Here is a 21,379-nt window from a genome sequence, read left to right as displayed (position 1 = left end):
GAAAGCGACATTTTGGCGCTACTTAGTATGGGAGACTCGGTCCTTCTGATCGGGGATTTCAATTGCAAACATAGACTTTGGAATTCGTCGGTGACTAATGTCAGCGGCAAGAGGCTTCTAGCCTTCACAGAGAAATATAACGCTTGTGTTATAGGCCCGCCTTCTCCCACTCGCTTTAGTGTCCTCGGCACAGGCGATGTACTCGATATTGCCATACTTTCGAACGTTGCACTGTCGCAACGTTCAATAGATACCATTCTCGACCTAGATTCGGACCATCGTCCTGTCATTCTCAAGTTAGGTGACGAGCGCCCCTCTGGCCCTCCCACCAAAACTGTGGTCGACTGGAGGAGATTCGCAAAGCTCCTCCGCTCGAATGAATCCCCTCTTAAGGAATTAATACCTGGCATCGCCGACTCCGCGGCGCTAGCGATAGACGCGGCGAATAAATTTACCGATTATATTTTAAATACAATCCAGAGTTGTTCGAAAGAGGTAACAAACTTACCCGACGGTAGGTTTGATATCTCAGAAAAGCTCAGGCGATTGATTAGACGCAGGAACGTAGCTATGCGACGACACGATACCTACCCGACTGACAAAAATCGTAGGGAATTTTACAGATTAAAGAGGAGAGTTCGATTCGAATTCGAACTTCTGCGCGGTGAGTCGTGGGATAAGAAGCTCGAGGGGCTCGCTCCATCGCACCAGGCATTCTGGGCGCTGTCGCGAGCTTTTAGAGTCGATTGTCTCTCGACTATGCCTCCTCTAGTTAGGTCAGATTGTTCAATTGCCGCCGATGACACCGAAAAAGCGGAATGTCTCGCTGACAGTTTAGAGGCTCAATGTACCCCGAGTAGTCAGCCCTGCGATCCGAGCCACATTGCGCGTGTGGATTCCGCGGTCGCAGAATGGGCGCTGACGCCCCCGCAAGGGGAACCGCTCCGCCCGACCTCTGAAGACGAGGTCAAAGTCATCATCAAAAACCTCAAAGATAGGAAGGCCCCGGGGCCCGATAAATTGTCTAATAGAATGTTCAAGTCCCTACCGGCTCAGTTCATATCTCTATTGGTCATTATTTTCAATTCCCTTCTTAAGTCGTGCTCATTCCCCGACGAATGGAAGGAGGCCATAGTCATAGGCATTCCCAAGCCTAATAAGCCGCGGAATATCCCGTCCAGTTATCGACCTATCAGCCTTCTCAGCTGTTTAGGTAAAATTTACGAGAGAATCATTCTCGTTAGACTCTCAGAGGTGGTAGAGGCCGACTCTCTGCTCTGCAATGAGCAATTCGGTTTCAGAAAGAAACATTCCGCCATACATCAAGTCCACCGTGTTGTAGAGCATATAGCTCGATACAACCTTAGGGATCCTTCTCACAGCAATACAGCTGCTATTTTTCTCGATATAGCGAAAGCTTTCGATAAAGTCTGGCATAACGGCTTGATTTACAAGCTGCGCGCCGTTTACGGCTTGCCAGACTGTCTCGTACACATCCTGCGGGACTTTCTCTCGAATAGATACTTTCGCTATAAAGTCGAAGGCACTCTCTCTTCCCCCCGCCTCCTCCGCGCAGGCGTGCCACAAGGCTCTACGCTAAGTCCTATCCTGTACTCGTTGTACTCCAGTGATATCCCGCTCACTCCGGGTGTTCACCTGGCTATGTACGCCGACGATACAGCCCTCTTCACAACCTCGCGTTGTACTATCCTATTAAAAGATCGACTCCAGAAAGCGGCCCGCGCACTCGGTGAGTGGTTCCGCCAATGGAGAATCGAAGTCAATCCCGAGAAGAGTAAAGCAATACTCTTCCCTCTCAATAAAAATATTAGAGTCTCTACCATCCATCTCTTAGACAAACCCATTCCCTGGAAAAAACAGGTCAAATATCTAGGTGTCACTCTAGACTCTAGATTAACTTTCAAACCCCACATTACAAAAGTCTGCAATAAAGCAAAGTACATTCTCAATAGATTATATTATCTCATAAACAAGAATAGTAAAATGTCACTTAGAAATAAGCTGACACTATACAAAGCTTGTATTAGACCTGTCCTCACTTACGCTTGCGTTGCGTTCGCGCACACCAAGCTTGCTCCCTTGCAAAAAGTGCAAAATAAATTCCTGCGCATCGCATCAGGTTCCCCCTGGTACGTGCGTAATGTCGACCTACATAGAGATTTTGAACTGGAATCGATTCACGAGCACTGCAAACGCTTAGCGAAGCGCTACTTTGAGCGCGCAGGCTCGCACGCGAACCCCCTCGTCGCCGCGGCGTGTAATTACACGCCTCACGCGATTCGTAGACGCCCGCGTAGCGTCCTCTTAGACCCCGATGACGCCATTACCGTAGCAAACGGCCCGTACGTAGGTAGGAAACACACTACACACGCACGACACACACACCGTCGTCGCCGGAATCGACGACGTAGTCTAGCTTATCTCACGGCCCGGCGGCGCCTCGGCGCCGTCGGGTCCAGCGGTTAGGGACCGTTAGCTCCCTTAGATTAGTCTAATTTTATCCCCCGGTCGCGGCTTCTGTGTCGCGGCCGGCTTTGCTTAGAATAGGGAAACTCCCAGCCCGCTCGACGACCGCAAGCCGAGGTTCGAGCCCCGCAGGGGGCGCCCTTGCGTCGTCGGCACTCCCCACAGGCAGCCACACAGTGCCTGCATATTTTCAGGGACAGAGTACCCTCTTCCCTACCCACCCGGTGTCGCTGTAAAGGCCAGTAAGGCTAACAGCATTAAAGTCAAGTCCGAAAAAAAAAAAAAAAAAAAAAAAAAAAAGAATAAACTTGTAGTTCTGCTACATATTTTTATTCGAATTAAATCAGCATTTGGAAAAATTTGTGAAGACCCAATGGCGCAGTTGTGAAATGTTTAATTAATTAAATATTTTTATTTAATTGATCTTTCTTAGATCTAATAAAAGTAAAGCGTAGTGTTCATTTTTGCTCTCCGACATTCATTGCCCAAAATTATTCTACACTAGCGGCCCGCTCGCGGTTTCACCCGCGTGAACTATGTTATTATTAATTTCTGTCTCCATGACTACGTCCTAGTGACGTCTATGTAAAATTTGAGACTCCTAGCATTTGTAGTAACGAAGTTTCATACAAACTTTCGACCCCAAAAACAACCCCTTAGAAGTCGAATATTGCAAATTCCCGTCTTAACGAGCACCTACGTCCTATAAGTAACTTCTATGCAAAATTTCAGATTACTATAACTTGTAGTTTCTGAGATTTCGTGATGAGTGAGTGACCTTTCGATTTTATGTATTATGATTAAAATGTTTTATTAAATAAAAAGATACATCAAGTTATAAAATTAATTTAATTCGATATTACAATCGTACTTTTATGGTAATAGTATCTCATCCTGAAGGTCTTCACTGATAATAAAGTGTACGTAGTCGTAGTAACACAGCCACAGTCCTAATGTAATCTCTACCGCAATCAATTTGCCTTGCCATTTACTCGTTATTTTATACGATTCTTATTATTTGTTATAATTTTAATCTAATGTATCTCTTAATGTACTCCGACACGATACATTTTTAATCTATGTACTTTAATTTAATTAATAAGTATTTAATCAATTTAGTTATTATGAAGTATTTAGCCAATTAAATTGTTTAAATACATATAATTGTCATATGAAGCTTAGCAGTTTTTTTTTCAACATTTTAAAATTCTTTTTTACCTACCAAGTTCCATATATTATAACACAAAGTAAACCTTACAATGGGCACCAGACTTCATAATACCAGAATATATGTACGTAAACAAATAAGTAGATTTTTGTAACGGGTTACTATAATATATATTTTTGACAGAAAATTTTATTTGATTTCAACGCAGTCAACTTTAAACCACTATGGCCGCGTTGCTGGGGGCAGTCTGTGTTTAAAAGCTTAAAAGCTTCAAAGTTTAAAAGGTTCTCAGCAGTAACCGGAGACAGACGTAAGGTGTTGTTGAACGTTGTTTATGTAACGTTAGCGCCGGCGCGGGTCGCGGGTCGCGGGTGGCAGCTTGTCACTAACATTAAAGCTCTTAAAATTTTCGTTTCTTAGATTATTTACGTTTCTATATTTTTGTAAGTGAACTTCTTTGATATCTATTTATTTTTTTCAATTTAAATGTAGAATGTTCCTTGGTGGGTTGACATTCACGATATTGAATATACGAGTATTTTGGTAGATTTCTATGTCACATTATGTTTTCATAATTATTTATTGAAATGTTTAAGCTTTCATAATATATCAGTTCCTCTATTTTACTTAACTTCTGTAAATATAAAACTAAGAAAGTTAAATTTGGTAGAGATATTAAAATATTTACGTTCCAAATAACTATGTTCACTCAACACCAAAGGGGCACAAGGGTGTGACTGTAACGCGACGGTTGTGGGTTCCATCTGCACACGAGGGAATGAATTATTATTTTTTAATAATTTCATTTCTACTTATTAATAATAATATTTAATCTTATTAAGCTCTTGCGTTGATACATAAGTCATACTTACATTTAGCACGTCATATTTAATTAATATAGCGTACGACATACTCGTATACATATACGCATAAGAAGCCGTCGCGTCGTAACGCAGTGGCACAAGCGTGTAACTGTAACTGCGACGGCTGTGGGTTCGACTCCTCTCGGGGGAATGAAATATTGAATGTTTTTATTTTTTTGCTCTGATAACAAGACATAACGGCGCGATGAGGTCCGTCACTCAACACTCATCTCTTACTCACTCGAAACATTCGGCAAAAGCGGGGAACGGAGTGCCCTAACGCTAGGTCCCCTCTGCGTACCCTGCCATGTGCGGGATATCGCGTGAAGTTATAAAAAAATATACATATTTAATCGTGTCTTGTATTATTTATTCTACAAGAAGCCCGTTACGGATCTGAATACTTGTAATGTCTTGAGAGCTGATTGTATTAACCTAATATCATTACTGCTGGTGTGTTGGGAAGTACGTACGTACGAGTACTCGCTGCTCACTGACACTGACGTACACATATTATAAGATTACAACCCTTTTCTGTGAACTTTCATGTAATACATAATAATAATCGTTGGACTTACGTACGACGTATTTAATGAATGTAGGTGTACTACAAAAGTAATTGAATACAAGTGAAGGTTTTTCTAGCTTCAGGCTATATACAGGAGGGAACCTAGTATAGTCACTCCCTTTTTCATTTTTCTCGCCTTTTTTTGAGATATTGCGTGTTGAGTGGCGGAACTTAACGCCACGCTTTGTCTAGTTACGAAAGCGACGAAAAAAATAGCTCATTCTCCCCAGCCGGCTTCCCCAGTTCTTTGTTCTAGGAACTAAGCATCGTTTGAATATTAATGATAATTTTGTCCATTTTATTTTCTTTTTAAAAAAAACTTAAAGTAAATTATGAATGGGAAAACCGCTTTCCTTACTTATTTATCTAAAGGTACTATATAGGCTATATGTAAAGTGAAATTTCGAATATTACAATATTCCTCTAACTCATAATTAAAATCATCATGTTAACGAAACATGCTGTATTATATTTCTTTCTTTCCCGAAACACGCGGCAATCCCGACTGGGTACAACACGATCGAGACTCATTTTTTAGTAGCCGTCGCTGTCTGCCGTCGGTGGATGGCACACTTTACAAACGCTCGCGCTGTGTCGCCTCGTTTGTCATCTGTTATTTTTACTACATCCACCACCGATATATACGTACATTAGAGTTTAGACACTATTTATAGTGTCGACGCGAAGTGAGCGGTGCCGTAATGAATGAAATGCATCACTTTATCAAAATTAATTTTAGCTGTCCTTCGTTCTGCGTAAACGATCTAAATAATAAAACGTTGACACGGATTAAGAAGTTTTACACGTTTTTAAATGTAGTGACATAATTACCAGAGACATTTATATTGTATTAAAGTTTTTTTTTAGCTTTTTTACATGCTGTATTCCGCACATAACAGGATAGGCAGAGGCAATCTGGGAACCTAGCGTTAAGACACTCCGTTCCCATTAAGACAATTCCGTTTCTACTTTCCTCCGAATTTCAGAGGTATTGCGTGCGTAGTGGCGGAACTTAGCGCAGCGGTTCGCCTCGTTACAAGAGCGGAGAAATTAAAATATTAAGTATTTCCTTTCCTCCAGCCACACCTTGTGCCCCTGCGCCACGACTGGCCTTAATTACAGTAAAGTGATTTAATTTAATTGACATAGTATTAGAGTGTGTGTAATAAGAAGGGTGTTATCATATTAAGATACACTGGTCCATTTACAGGGTAAATAGCCGTATAGGCCATTAGTCGCTAGTCATCTAGGCAAACTAACCACCTAATGAAGTCTGACACGAGTGGCAGTGACTGATAAGGGTTGGCCGTTGAGACTTCTCAGTTCTACTCAAAGTAGATAGATGCGCGACATTTTCTACGAAATATGTATTATTTTAATTATCGTCTTAAGATACTGACATTTGAAAGTTAGCTTTGTGGTATGCTTGGGGCTGGCTTGTTTTGTTCTCGCTAGCCTGTGGATTGCGGGTTTAGTGTTTCTATGTTTTTTTTTTAATAAAAATGTGCCTGTAAACGTGCGACTGTAAACACGACAGGTTGTCGGTTCGATTTCCACTCGACAAAATATTTAAAAATAATAGTTATATACAATGTTATGTTATGAGGTACTTTTTATAATTGTATTTATAACTTAACTTAATTCGTTTGTAATAATTAGCAGTGAATTGTACGAGTAATTTTCTTATGAGAAGTTTATGCAAATTATTTATTAGAAATAAATAAATAATATTCATATCCATGTTGTCTTTATTGTAGCTATCTCATTATTTTTATCTACATTTCCTGCGCAAGCAATGAAATATAATGTGTTTTAAGCAATGGCTGTAATTAGGCCCGTTGTATCTCTGTATTTGCTAAGCTGTTGTACTCATATGTATGTGCGTGTGTAGTGTATGTAGGACACAAGTAACACATGGCTCTCGTCACCAGATCACCTTCGCCACAGCCTCGCCGCGGCACGACTCGCCTGAGGACTACTCCCCCCCTCCCCCACCTCCGACCCGGCCAGCGCCCAGGCCACTCTCTCCAGAGCTTCACTGAGCCCGCGATATAATGTATGCGTAATTACTATCATTATCATTACGTCAATTATATTAAGTGATATGTTTTCTTTTTATTAATTCAATTTATTATTATTTGATTGCGACCGTAAATGAGTATTGTTGCGAAACGGATGCGTTTAATGACATATATTGCGTTATACAGATTGTAAAGTATAATTATTACCCATTTAAAGAACTTCCCGAAATGTAATTCGAAAACAATTTTATGGATTGGAAGCCTATTTGCGGATATTTCAATTATTTAAGCAAATTATCATAAAAATATATTATCATGTTCAACTATTACAATCAAAATTGCAAATATGTTTTACAAACGGCTACTACGGATAAAAACGTAATGCTGTTTGGTTGCAATGACGTGGCATTAGAATTAGGTACTTTAAAAAAACATTAAAGTTAATTTGTATAAAGCTTCGCTGCACTTCAGCTTCACGTAGTATTCCGCATATAGCAGGGTAGACAGGGTTTTTAAAATTCTCCCTTCCCCATTTTCCGCCGAATTTTTGAGGCATGCATGTTGAATGGCGGTACTCAACGCCGCTCTTTGGCCTTTTATCAGAGCAAAGCGAAATAATAAAAGTGGAAATTGAATCCACAACCGTCGAGTTACAGTTATAAGCTTGTGCCCCTGCGCCACAACGGCCTCTATGTTAATAGCTTATTTAAAAAAAAAAACAGATTGTTATATAACTAACTTGAAAAGCTTTTTACGGACTCAGCTGCAGTAAAATGTGTTTATTGAGCGATGTACGGTTAAAAATAACATAAAAAAATATGATAACACTACTGAAGTTATTTAATTAAACATTTTTATATTTCTCATAATTACAAAATGCACTTGCGCGGGCCTTCCGTAACGAGTGAGAGCTTATCTGCATAACCAGGTAGGAATACGCAAAAAAATATTTAAAGTCGTTTTAATATTTGTAACGATTTAGAACAGGTTGTGCTATTAAAATGTATAGGTAATAGAAAAAAGTGCAGATACTTAAATCTGGTTTTTTTGCTAAAAAGGATAACGATACGTTTTACTCATTTCATTTTTAAAGAAAAGAAACTTTTAATACAAAATTTTGATTAAATTATTGAATTGAACCCCTTCCACTATTAAAAATAAACATTTATAAAGAAAAATTAAAAAGGTTATTAAGATTATAAAATTAGCATAATTTGGAGAAAGGATTACTGAAAGTTCCATGAGCGGCGATTTTTAAATAAAAGCTCAAAGACAGAAATGTAATGATAATTTACTAAGGGATAGAATTTTCTCGCAATTTTAGCACAATTTGTATTTTACATCTTTTTACCTCATTATTGTACTCAATATAACTATACATACCTTTTCCTATCCTGTCGATAGGATTAGACAGACTTTAACATTCGAATCATGAGCATGTAATTTTTGGTATCTATTATCGGTCTATGAAAAAGAGTGAATAAAGAACTTACAGAGTATGTAGAGAGGGCAGCGCCGGCAGGGAGGTGGACGTCAGCTCGGTGATCTCATTGCTGGCCAGGTTGCTGCAGAATATTAAAAATTGATAAGCTATTTTTCAGTGCTTTCCAAAAGTCTTATAATTTTAATATTTCTTATGTAACGTCAAGTTCTTAGATTAAGAAATATTAAAACAACTTTATTTTTGGTATCATGTTAAATAACCAAGAAGTAGATTAACAGAACTAGAAACACAGTTCTAAAACGCCAATCAATAGAGAACAAACACTACCTGCTAACTGTAATGTGCGACGTCATAGTCGAACCCTAAAAAAAGTTACTAAATATAAATTGGGTTACGCGACCCAATTGCGGTTAAATACCAACAAATACCCGTGTACCTGAGTTGTTGATTCGAGAATTTCTGTGAATTTGGCGCTTGCTGCAATTATATTTTTATAGCTTACTGGAGACTCAAACGCGACTTCGCTCGCTTAAGCTTATTTTTATTTAATAGTCCAAGGATAATATTTTTTTTATATAAAAAACATATTCTAATAACTCTTAGAAATGTCTCTATATGTAAAAGTGTAACAAACAAATTTACATTAACGTTTTTAATATTAGTATGATTTATTCACCTAATAAATTCATAAACAAGACCAAAGTCACAAATATATTTGCATATTTATGTTTATTTCTCATTAGTCTAAAACAAAATAATTAAAACAAATTTTTATGCTCAATTTTAAACCACGCGATGGACTTTAATCCGTTTTTTTTATATTCGGAAAAACCTACTTTAAAATTCAAGGTGTATAATATACAACATAAATTTAGAAGGACATACTTTATTCTTAGAGGCACAAATAATATAAAAAATCTTAAAAAATAATTTATATACAATATACTCGTATAATTGTTTCAAATACTTTAATAACAAGTCTATTACATTGTACTCTTTACTGTATTGTTAATTTCGTAATTTTCCTATAACACCCAGACAGACATAGCCGGGGCCAGTCGTTAATAAAACTATAAATAAAATTTTCATATCAGTTGTTGACAGCATAAATCGTCGACAACATTCAAATAAGTCCTAAAGTGAGTCATTTCAGTTCATATAATGTAGTACGGTACAGGTGCGGAAATATTAACGTGCGTAAAGTGGATTATTTACGAGCGCGGTGCGGCGGTCTAGCCACGAGCGACGCCGGCGCCGCCCGCGCTCGCGTGGGCGCCCGACGCGCGACGCCCGATCGCTATCGCTGTCGTCGTCCTGTGCGCACGGGCTTTATATCATTTGAAAAGGTCTTCGATCTTACATTAGCCTACTTACAATCTGATGAAATAATCGTATTAATATGTTACATTCTCGCTGTATGAGCTAACACAGATTTACAGAAGGATATTCTAAATGTTTATTAAGGTTGCTTAATACGTATGAGTTCATACTTTTGCGTGTGCCGAAATTTATATGTTATATAAATGTTTTATATTGTAATGTTTTGTATAAATTAAATAAGTGTATCAAAGTAAATGTCACGGCGTGTTTAGATATATATAAATGTATAAGGATACTCCGGTGAGTGACAAATCTATACTATAAAGCTGAAGAATTTATTAAATTAAATTTAAATATTTTGTTAAACTACTTATAGCCTATATCTGCGGTGGTCCCATTTACTAGTTCGTTGTGAGGAGGCAAAGCCACAGGTAAATGCTAATAATCTACTATATAATACGTACAGGGCCTGCAGCCTGGTGAGGTGCACGAGGGCGGCGGGCGGCGCGCGCATGCGGTTGCGCGGCAGACGCAGCACGCGCAACGCACGCGCCTCCGCCAGCGTCGTCGCCGGCAACTCCTCCAACTCATTGTCTTCTGCAGATCTAGTGATATCAACACTTTGTTAAATATTGAGAACATAGATATTATATTCTTGCTATTTTTTAAAACAAAATAATAAAAACATGAAGCTTTATTTTTGCAACCGTTCAATATAAAATTATTTTTTTTAAATATTATATTTTTTAATACTTAAGAATAGTAATATACCACACCATATTTAATTCTACAAAATCTTAGAAAAAAGAACAAATTATATCAGCAAGTGTAATTTTATGTTAGAGTAAAAGTTTTTGCGCTTTAATGTTATGTATTTCCGTTTTAGTTTCCTGTGTCACCAAGACACCTAGATATCTAGGTACATAAAATAAAACCGGTGTTACAAATGACCGTACATTTATCATGCAATCTTCCTTTTCTATTTTTCTTTTCTTATAAATTTACTCAGTATTAAGAGATAGCGACTGAGTCGTCGTAGTCTTGCAGATGAGGCAAGAAATGACAATTCATAGATATGCAAATTATAAATGAAAACGACATCTCAAGATACATCTCAGACTTGAGAGCGGTTTCTAACAACGCGTCTAAGCGCTATAATCAGAGCTAGGCAAATGCTTTATATATCGAGTCCTCACACTTGTATACTTTATTTGTGCACTTTGAATTAATTCGGCACCGGCCTTGAGTGGGGCGACGTGCGCGGAGTGCGTATCCGGCGACCTCACTTCTATCATCAGAATTGCATCCGCGTCGTCGTCGTTGCGAAATATTCGCAAGTGGCGTGCGAAAGCTCCGCGAGGCTCGGTCGAGCACTCGCGGGTGATCATATCATGTATTAAGCTTTTTTACGCTCTGACGCCAGTCGTAGTGCAGGTGCACAAAGTGTGACTGTAAACGCGGGAGTGTGGGTTCAATCCCCACTCGAGGAAATGAAATATTTATTTAAATTTATATTATAATTTCTTCGCTCCGGTATCAAGGCAAAGCGCGGCGTTGAGTTCCGCCACTCAACACGCGATCCTTCCTGAATTCAGCGGAAAACGCGGTATGGAGTGTTTTAACATCCTCTGCTTCGTGTGGGATACAGTGTGAATCTGTTAAAAAGCTCTATTTATAGGCGATAGCCTAGTGCGAACACGCGGCCTCGCTTTGCATCCGTGACCCTCTGCCCGCTCTTCTAAATGTAATCGCATCGTAAATATCATCATTTAATATCGAATAGTACTCAAAGCGGAACTTTCCGCCGACCTCGCCGACCTCGCTGACTGCTGGAGTGACTCATGTTATATCATAAAAAATATTAAGGAAATCGTATACTTTAATTAGTAGTATTAAAAATATATCCATCAGACACATTTCTGATTAATTATATTATTTAACATTCTGAATACTCGTATTTGACCAGTTTTTTCGGTTCTGGTAACACGGCAAAGCGCGGCGTTGAATTCCGCCACTCAACACGCAATGCTTCCAAAATTCGGCGGTAAGTGGGTAAGGGAAAGAACACTTCCCTACACTGCTGTATGCGGGATACAGCGTGAAGCTGAAAAAGAATCCTAAATACAGATTTATTACTTTTTCCATTATGTAACACCTTCAATTGAATAATGAAAAGAATTCATTCATAGCTTTAACATTTAGCAAGGTGTGATCTAGATACCCGCCTACAGCCTACATGTACGTGGTAGGCAGCTTAGTATGGCTTACGTATACGGCACAGGGAACACAAACAGCGGCGGTAGCTGCCCTTTTAAATCTAGATGATTTATTACAGGTATTATATTGTTACAATAAATTGCCGCAATGAACGATGACAGTCTAAATCCGTAGTATTTTCATTTCATGACGTATGTAAGTATGGGAGCTCGTTAATAATTGGCATATTATACCTAAGTTACATAAATAAAATTAAATTAAAGTAATCTGTAACGGAATAAATTATAAACATAATGTCAATTTGGGATCTGGTTAAGCTTAAGTAGGTAAGTTCTATTTTACTACTGTTATTCAAGTTTTGGATGGATGGATGGCAACATCTTATTGGAAATTCGATAGTTTAGAGAAATAGTAAACCTATTTTTCTAACTTTCTTAGTTTTCATTACTTTTACAGCAGTATTAGTATTTTGTTGCCAAATAATACTCGATGTGCGAACGTCAGATAACGTGTTCAAGGACAATGTCCTGCTCATTTCGTTATCTAATCAACGTGGAAATGATTAAAACTCATTATTACATTGCGAGTAGAGTACATGTATAATATATAATACAGAGAGAGTAGGCAGAGAGAACCTAATGTAAAGACACATTCCCCACTTTCCACAAAATTTTTCAGGTACCTATTGCGTATTTTATGTAGATATTAAAATTTCATCTTTAATTTTAAGCAAATTTTAAAAATTATTAAATTTCTGTGAAGAGTTTAGGTACAGCAATGATGGTTTGAATATTAGTAGAAACATATTCTGTTGATGTCGACAGTTAAATAAAAACTACATAAAATAGAAAAAAATTGTTTGTGTGTAATAACATCACCAAACAAAGTCAAAGTAATCGATAGCATTGGTAATAGGAAAGCGCGGGGGTAGCCTTTGTGACATCATTACTGCTTTGTGTCGGTATTGGACCCTAAAGTACACACGTGTTCGAAGTTACGTAAGAGAAAGCAACAACTGAAACTATGCTACACGAGAAGGTATACAACTACTACTATGAACTACTACTGAACTCTATTATTCTAGAATGCAGCATAAATTGCATGCCGCAGCATGCCGCACTTTACTTTGTTACCAGAGCGAAAAAAATAATTATAATAAAATATAATTATTTATTTCCCGAGTGGGAATCGAATCCACAACCGTGGAGTTTACAGTCACACGCTTGTGTCACTGCGCCACGACTGCCTTGCTCATTTTCATATTAGTTTCATTTCTTGAAAATTTGTCTTATTTTTTTAAGTAGTAGTGAAAATATAAATTTTATTTTTACACTGCCTCATATCTCAATACTCCAAAGTGCGGTTCGTGTCAATGGTGGGTAGCCGGTACAGCGTCCAGGGGGTCTGTGGGGGTACAGCCATTTGATACTAATAGCTGACAACTACGTCGCCCCGGAGATTTAATACATTGTTTACTGTTTTTCTCCTCTTTGCGTACTGCACAAGTCTCCCCGCTACACCGACTTAATTAATTGTACAATTTGATTTATCGGACCCCACGACCACGCCGAGCGATAGATCCAGCCGTACCTACAGTAGGGAGTGCTAACGACCTCCATGACGGGAGTCACTTGGGTCGAAGCATTTTTTTCCTCCCGAGACCGAGACTCGAGACGGGTTGTGAACTACAACACTAAATCGAGCGTGCACTCGTGAGTATCGTCTGAGACGTCCCCCTTTTTATATCTCATAACGCTTAACTAACGTAAGAACTTCATACTCATCAATAGATAAATCGCCAGAGATAATAAAAACAAATTGGAGTTGCTTACAAGTTGGGATATATGTATGTACGAGTATAATCGTGCTTGCGTTTCATTTTCTGTATGACGACGATGACGAAGCGTGTACACGTTTCCAAATTTATTGAAATATATTCCTCAGAACTGACCCAGTCGCAGTATACTAGGTACATAAACTGGAATATACGTACAAGAAAATTACGACGAGATGTATGCGTGACAGACTCTCTAGTATAAACCTTACGTTTGTAAAATAAAAATAAATGAATACATTTTAAAAATAGTTTAAATTATTGGCTGTAATATTCCTTCGTGTCATAACAACGGAGCTGTGTAAGTAATGTTGCTCCGATTATTTTTTATATCACAGATTTAACTCGTCTGCTTCCTTTTGTTAATTTATGAAACAAATTTATTTTCAATAATAGACAGAGAGATTCGTATTGACGGGGCATTATTATGCCATTTTGAATTATTATCCCGTTTTCAATGAGAAAATGTGAGCAGCCCGTTCAATAGAGCGAAGCTAATTTGAATGATATTAAAGGCACACGTCGGGCGGCGGCGGTGACGAAGCAATATCGAGGATTTACATCGCTAAAAAAACTGTCCGCACATCGCCTGCATGAATAATTTATAATACATCCATCAAAGTACGTAAGATATGACGGGGGGTGAATAGGAACATCACTGTCATTCTCGATGTGCCAATGTACTCTGGCGTGGATTTGATACTGGATATGGTTATGGAAGATTACTTACAGGTAGTGTAGTCGCGGCAGGTGTAGGGGAGGTAGCGCGGTGAGCGCGCACCGGTCCAGCCACAGCCGGCCGAGCGCCACGCCGCTGAGCGCGCCCGCGGACACTACCTCCAGACGATTCGCTGATAGGTTCCTGTGCAAACCATGTACGATTACCTACTGCTGGCATAAAAAGTGGTCTCCTCTCCTCTATAATGTGAACTACCTCACATTATACAAAGCGTGTGAGGACTGAAAAATAAAGGCAAGCAAACATTTTTGTATTTATTTCGAAAGATGTGTGCAATAGTATGTAGAGATAGAAAGGGGACTCCTGGCACCACTTTAAGCGCATTTTCAAACAATTAACCCATTTCAGCAAGCACAAAACTTAATTTCCCTCTGTGAAAAAGAATCGTTCACATAGGGCACATATTATTTTATAAAAGCGACAAGTTTTATCATATAAAATGGTAAAAATTGTTATCTATAACAGAACATAGTTGAGTCGTTTACATGTTATTAAAAAATACATTCACGCAACACCATATAGCAGGGCAGGCAGAACTATGCTATTGATAATACACTCCGTTTCTCACTCTTCGCCGTATTGTCGGGTCATTGTGTGTAGAATGGCGGAACTCAACGGCACGCTTTGTCTACCTGTCTATCTGTCCTTCGTACTAGAACGAGGAAATGAAAATAGTTCATTCCCCGTATTGGGAACGAATTCACAACCGTTGCGATCAGTCTTACAATGGCGTCAACAAATGGATCATTAAGAAATGGCTGAATGCTGTCAGCAATTTCTTTAATGACAAATTATTTGAATGATTTAACATCCTACATTCTAAGCAGAAGTTCAGTGCGCAGTCAGAGTTATGTTATTAAAAAACTTTTTAACACTTTCATAATTGCTTTCTATCGACAGGGACACAAATACTTAAGAGTAGGGTTTCAGTGAAAGTATTTCAAGCTTCCTTATAAATTATCAAAATTATATTTAAGTTATAATATCAGTAATTGTACCTACTCATTATGAGACATGAATATTATGTTCTGTAAAATAAATAAACAAAAATGTGTCATTTTTTTAACACTTGGTTCTCAAGAATTAAGTAAATGAATCATAAACAGTAAAACAAAAGAAAAAAAGTAAGCACTCACAGGTCGCGCAGTCCGGCGGCGGGCTGCAGCGCGTCGGCCGGCAGCGAGCTGATGTTGTTGTTGGAAACGTCCCTGCAACAAAGTATGTAGTATGTACACTCGAGGAAATTATATATTTAATATTTTCGTTTCTTCGCTCTGGTAATGACGCAAAGTGCGGCGTTGGGTCCTGCCACTCAACACACAAGGCCTCAAGATTTGGCAAAAAGTAAAGAAAGGAAGTGTCTTAATGGAACTTAAGTCTTAACACTAGGTATCCAGGTTTTCTGCCTACCCTGCTATGTGCAGAATACAGCGGGAAGCTAAAAAAAAAAATTTGTAAGATGTCATCAGTGCCAGTATTACATTGACTATTTTTCGTGTCCATTCCACATTTATGAGAATGTGGATATATATTAATATATTATTATAACTCTGGCATGAGAGCTTTTACGAGTGTTCTCATTGACATCAATGATTAATAGTAAAAGCGATAGACGGATACTCGCACGCTACCGCAAAATCTTGAAGTGACGCGTCTGTCACTTTTTGCTGCGGTGAGAGTACCAAGAAAGAGGAGCGACGTCAAGTGAGTCACTCTCACCTCTCACTAGCGACCCAACTCCACTTGGAACGAGTCTATTATGTTGTCTAAGTTCTAACTGTCTTACAACGGAAGTTAACGTGATTATAATTACCATCTTTGAATTTTAGAAAATTAATTTAGTTAAATCATTACTTTAATTAAATATATTCTTTTTTTCTCTTCATTTGCTTAATATTTCTGAGCTCATGTAACATTTTTTATAAACTAGGAGGTAAGTTTTAAACGCTTTAGTGACATTCAAAGGTCATTTACGAAATGTAATTGGTCAATGAACTTTTCACTTAACCTTCTCATAAACTATTGCCATCCACTGATCACTAATGGTGGGATCGCAATTAATATAAATATCTATACATATACAAAGGTAAGAAAATTATAATTGTATTTTTTGATTGTACCCGTTATGTACGCGCGCGGTGTTGGTTCGACAGCAATGAAGTCGCGTATGAAAATTACATTCTTAGTTACAAATTATTCGGCTATAATAGTTATTCGGGGACAGTGGTGGCGCAGGGGTGTAAACGTGACAGGTCGTGGGATCGATTCCTACTCGAGGAAATTAAAAATTTAATCGCTCTGGAAACGTGGCAAAGCGCTATGATGAGTTCCGCCACGCAACACGCAATGCCTCTAGAATCCGACGAAAAGTGGTAACCTGCCATTCTTTTCACGTTGTGGGATACAGCGTGAAGCGTATTGTATGATGATATCCTATGCAAAGTAGTTAATTAATACTTTTTTGTCCTTTATTATTTCTTTGCGACTTTAGAATGATTGCGATTTATTTATTTTTCCATTGCAAATTAAATTCTTTTCTATATTGAGAAAATAAAAACACAAAAATGTTTCGAGCACAGAATTTATTATCCAATAAAGTAATTTGGTCGCATTTCCTGCGTTCTAATTATATCTATACCTAATTGCCGTATTAATTATCATGAATTATAGAGTTATAATGACTGTATACTAAACGTATAATTGCTAGATCGGCTGCTGGCCAGGCGGTTGGTGTGAGGGGGTGGGCAGGGTGCTCGGGGGTGCGCGGGGGCGGGTCGGGTCGGTGTATGATAACGAGCGGTGCGTTATTGCCGCCATCCATCATCGCCCGTCAACGCCACTTCGCCTCCTATCCCTAACGCTAACAGCTAACGGCCGACAGTCGCCCTCGCTGATACCCTAACTACTTTAAAACATTTCTAGATTTTGCTTTTTGTGCTAATTCATTCCATAAGTAGATTGTACACTCCTCCACTCCTCCTGTTATCATAAAATATATTTTTTTTACAAATTTAAATTGTTTGTTTCAATTTTCATATGAGAGCTTACTCCCATCTCACATAACAATATCATTGTCATTAAATTAAACATTTTGATAATATGCGTCCTGAAACCGTTATGACTTATATATACCTATATATATTCCTAGCGACATACTATCCTGGACATACCCTACTATATATGTATATACATATTATAAGTTAGAACCTACTAAGTATGAGAATATAATAACTTTTCACATTAAAACGATAATAAATCTTAAAATAAATCACAAGCTAAAAGATGACCTAGATATTTTGATATTGTCACTTGTAAATGTTCCTCAAATTCTTTTTCTTAAAACGTAGGTTACTACGTAAGTAATAAGTGCTAGATGTCATTTCATTCTAAAGTGGGTGAAATTTTACATATAAATATATACGAATACGTTTTTATTTTATAAGTAGGGTGGCGAGATCCGCCGGCGAGGTCGTCGCACGCGTCTCCGCTTCGCCCGCGGGTAATTAATTCGTTTCGCGACAATCTCACCCTCGGTCGGTCGGTGGAGCGCGCGCTCGTAACGTACACTGTACACCTTGTAATGATTATGTACTTACATATGCCAAACTATAAAATGTAATTTGATTTCTTTATACAATTTGAATGATATACGTACTTGCAAAATGATCTAGGTATAAACCTAATAATCAATATGGGCGGAAATCCAAACAAAAATATTTCGTAAAGTAAATTAAATTTAAATTTTCACGTCCATTTCCATGCGTACAATGCGCATATATAAAAGGGCTTCAAGATTCGAATCTTCACATAGGGCAAATATTTATTTTTTATCTTCACATTGTATCCTGCTCATAGCAGTGTAGGAAGAGGGAACTTAGAAACCTAGTGTTAAAACACTTCGTTCTCATTAACATACTTCCGCTCCTTACTTTCCATAGATTTCTGGAGGCATTGCGTGTTGAATGTATCCAATTGCACATTTGGTAAACGAGATCTTTATATTGTACGGCGTAAATAAAGATTTGTTATGTTACAACTAAGCTGATCAAGGTCAGTATTGAATCTCCTTGAGAAAAAATAGATCTAAATTAAATTAAAAAGTGACACAGTGCCAATACGAGATGTGGTGTGGCCTCGAGTGCGTGCTGCGGGCTGCGGCCCTCTCGTACGGGAGCGGTGCGTAGCGCGCGGCCTCGACCCGCGCCGGTGACAGCGCAGGTATACGCACACGAATCAAATATATTTTAACAACAGTAGAAGTCAACAGATGCCGTCTTAGTTCAGTGTGACGGCTTCAGAGAATAAAAGCGATAACTGTGACAAAGATGCGACAAATTGCGGCATTGATTTTAGCCACTCAAAACTTAATGTCTTTAAACTTGGGAGGGGAAGTAGAGAATCGAGTGTTTATGATACTATACCCTATTCAGGAAGCCATGAGATAAATGGCAAACAAATTGGAACAGGTTACTTCATAGGCCAAGATTAATAGAGTTAAAATTATTTGGTCTCAAGACAAAATGTATCGACTATAAGACCCTTCTGCTTAATCTGCTAAGCAGAGAAAGCGTAAAGTTGCTATTTCATCAACCTAAATTACTTTTAACGCAATTCGTGATGGGCACGTCTGTTGTCTACAAAAAACATATATTTAATAAACATTCACATAGTCAATTTTAATGGTTGATTTTCTAAGTGTCTACAAATTCAAATTTGCTTGCACTCTAATAGGAATCGTTCGATTTTTATGTTATGAAAAAAAATTGTGTAACTACTTAGTAGGTACTATTTATAAGTCAATGTTCGACTGGGGCTTTGTTGATAGTCAACAACACTCTACTCCCGTGCGGTCCCACAATCAGCCGTTAGTATGGCTTGTGTCGGTCGTGGGATGATATTTACCAAACAAATTGAACAGTTACATATTTGTCCAGAACGACGACGCGGCGGAGCGTCCTCTCGACGAGGTCTGAATAGATATTCTCGAATCGCATCCAATTGCTACGTGTAATGTAGGTCACGAGTAAAATGTACAAATAATGTATTCCGCGCGGCGATCCAAGGAGCTTATCCTTCCTTACGGCGCTAGCGACCGCGCCCGCGCCCGCGACGCCCGACCCGCGCTCTCCTTAACTCACATTATAGATATTAACTTCGTTTCACCATTTTCTTTTATGAAATGAATAATCGTAGAAAATATATTTTAAAATAAACATAAGTATTTCTTAATTTTAGAAAATGATAGAGAGAATCGGTGTCTGTGCATGGAAAGTAAAGAAAAAATGTTATTGGCGACATAAATAACGTAATAGAATCAAAAACAATTTTTTTTTTCTGTTTAATCACGTAAATCTTTTGCAAACTCGGAAACACGCAAAGCTTCTCTAATATTTAGTGTTTGTTTTATTTTAATCGGTTCATGAATAAAACCATATATATATACCATATATATAACCATATACCATTTTAAAGAATGTGTTCGACAAAATTGCGATAAATAACTGTTTTATTGAATTAGTTGAAACTTTACTTTTTAATATTGGTAGATATATTGTTTTTAAAATGATATTATTATTATAAATCGAAAGAAGTGCAGACTAGTTAATTAATAATTATGTAGTTCAAGCGGGTGAAGCTGCGAGTGAGTCGCGAGTATATAAAATAAATTCGTGATGCAGTTGGAGGTGCAGATCTAATTCATCATACGGAGAACAAATAAATAATACAAACCTACAAATAATAATAAAACATTATTTTTATAGAACACGGTTGTCAACATTTTGAATCAGTGTTAATATGTTATTATTTACTCGTATAGATATCTACCACATTGTCGGCTCACGTCTGTTAGGACACAACCAACGCGCATATATCATTCGGGATCCCTTTTTAGAAACAATAAATTAAGACGCGTGCCATAAACACACTCGAAAGAGCGGCGAGTATTAATGAGAGAGCATTCCGGGAGAGCGGCGCGCCCGCGGAATCCGCTTTATAGAGACAGGAGAATGTTTCTATTTGGACCGACTCGGTTTATTATAGAGACAGCGCGCCACGAGCGTCGACTATCTGCCATACGTAAGCTGCTTATTGACACAACATTGCCAACGCTGAGTGGTGAGTGGGCCGCGGGGAGGCCGGCACGTCCTCGCGATGCCCTGGGAGGAGTAAGCCGGGCGCCCGCGGGGGACGGAGAGGGAGCGGGAGGAGGGAACGACCTGCAGCCTGCAACTGATAACCCTCAGCTCTATAAATAGACAGCCTAGGTCGCTGCACGCGCTTGATAACATGTTTCCGCTAAACAAACATCTCTATATTTGTACTGATTAGAACTAATGACCATCAATTTTATTTTCCTAATAAATATATTCTAGTAATAAATCAGAGAGGGAAAGGGGCTTCGAGCTTTATATAAGTTTATGGCCCTTAAATCATGAAGATTTTTCGACCTAGTTTTCTTATCAAATGTTTCGCGAAGCCCGCGGGAGTACTGCGCTAATTATATAATAATTTTCACGCTGTAGGGGAATTAGACACAATCACTTCGTGGCAAAGAGGGGAGGAGTTTCCTCCTGACATATTACCGACATAACGCTACTGGGGCAATTAGCTACATGTTTCTTATGAATGAAATGTTTATTTAATCACCTTTGCTGTATTTAATTAATTTGGTAAACTGAATGTTTAATAAACATACGGTAATTCATTTCCTTATTAA

General features: G+C 38.3%; 1 protein-coding gene across 1 annotated transcript in view; it reads right to left on the bottom strand.

The window, feature by feature from the left end:
• The window catches only part of rk (G-protein coupled receptor rickets), a 47,878-nt gene that overhangs the window by 24,297 nt on the left and 2,202 nt on the right, over window positions 1-21,379 (bottom strand). The window contains exons 2-5 of the mRNA XM_085195484.1: window positions 15,798-15,869; window positions 14,653-14,784; window positions 10,336-10,476; window positions 8,601-8,672 (exon numbers count right to left, since the gene is read on the bottom strand). Of these exons, the coding sequence (XP_085051610.1) occupies window positions 8,601-8,672; window positions 10,336-10,476; window positions 14,653-14,784; window positions 15,798-15,869 (417 nt within the window). The remainder of the gene's footprint in view (window positions 1-8,600; window positions 8,673-10,335; window positions 10,477-14,652; window positions 14,785-15,797; window positions 15,870-21,379) is intronic.

This window comes from Heliconius melpomene, chromosome 13, assembly GCF_056956725.1.
Source record: "Heliconius melpomene rosina isolate 202511_hmr_F chromosome 13, ASM5695672v1, whole genome shotgun sequence".
Classification (NCBI taxonomy): Eukaryota; Metazoa; Arthropoda; class Insecta; order Lepidoptera; family Nymphalidae; genus Heliconius; species Heliconius melpomene.
This window is presented reverse-complemented; position numbering and strand designations above follow the sequence as displayed.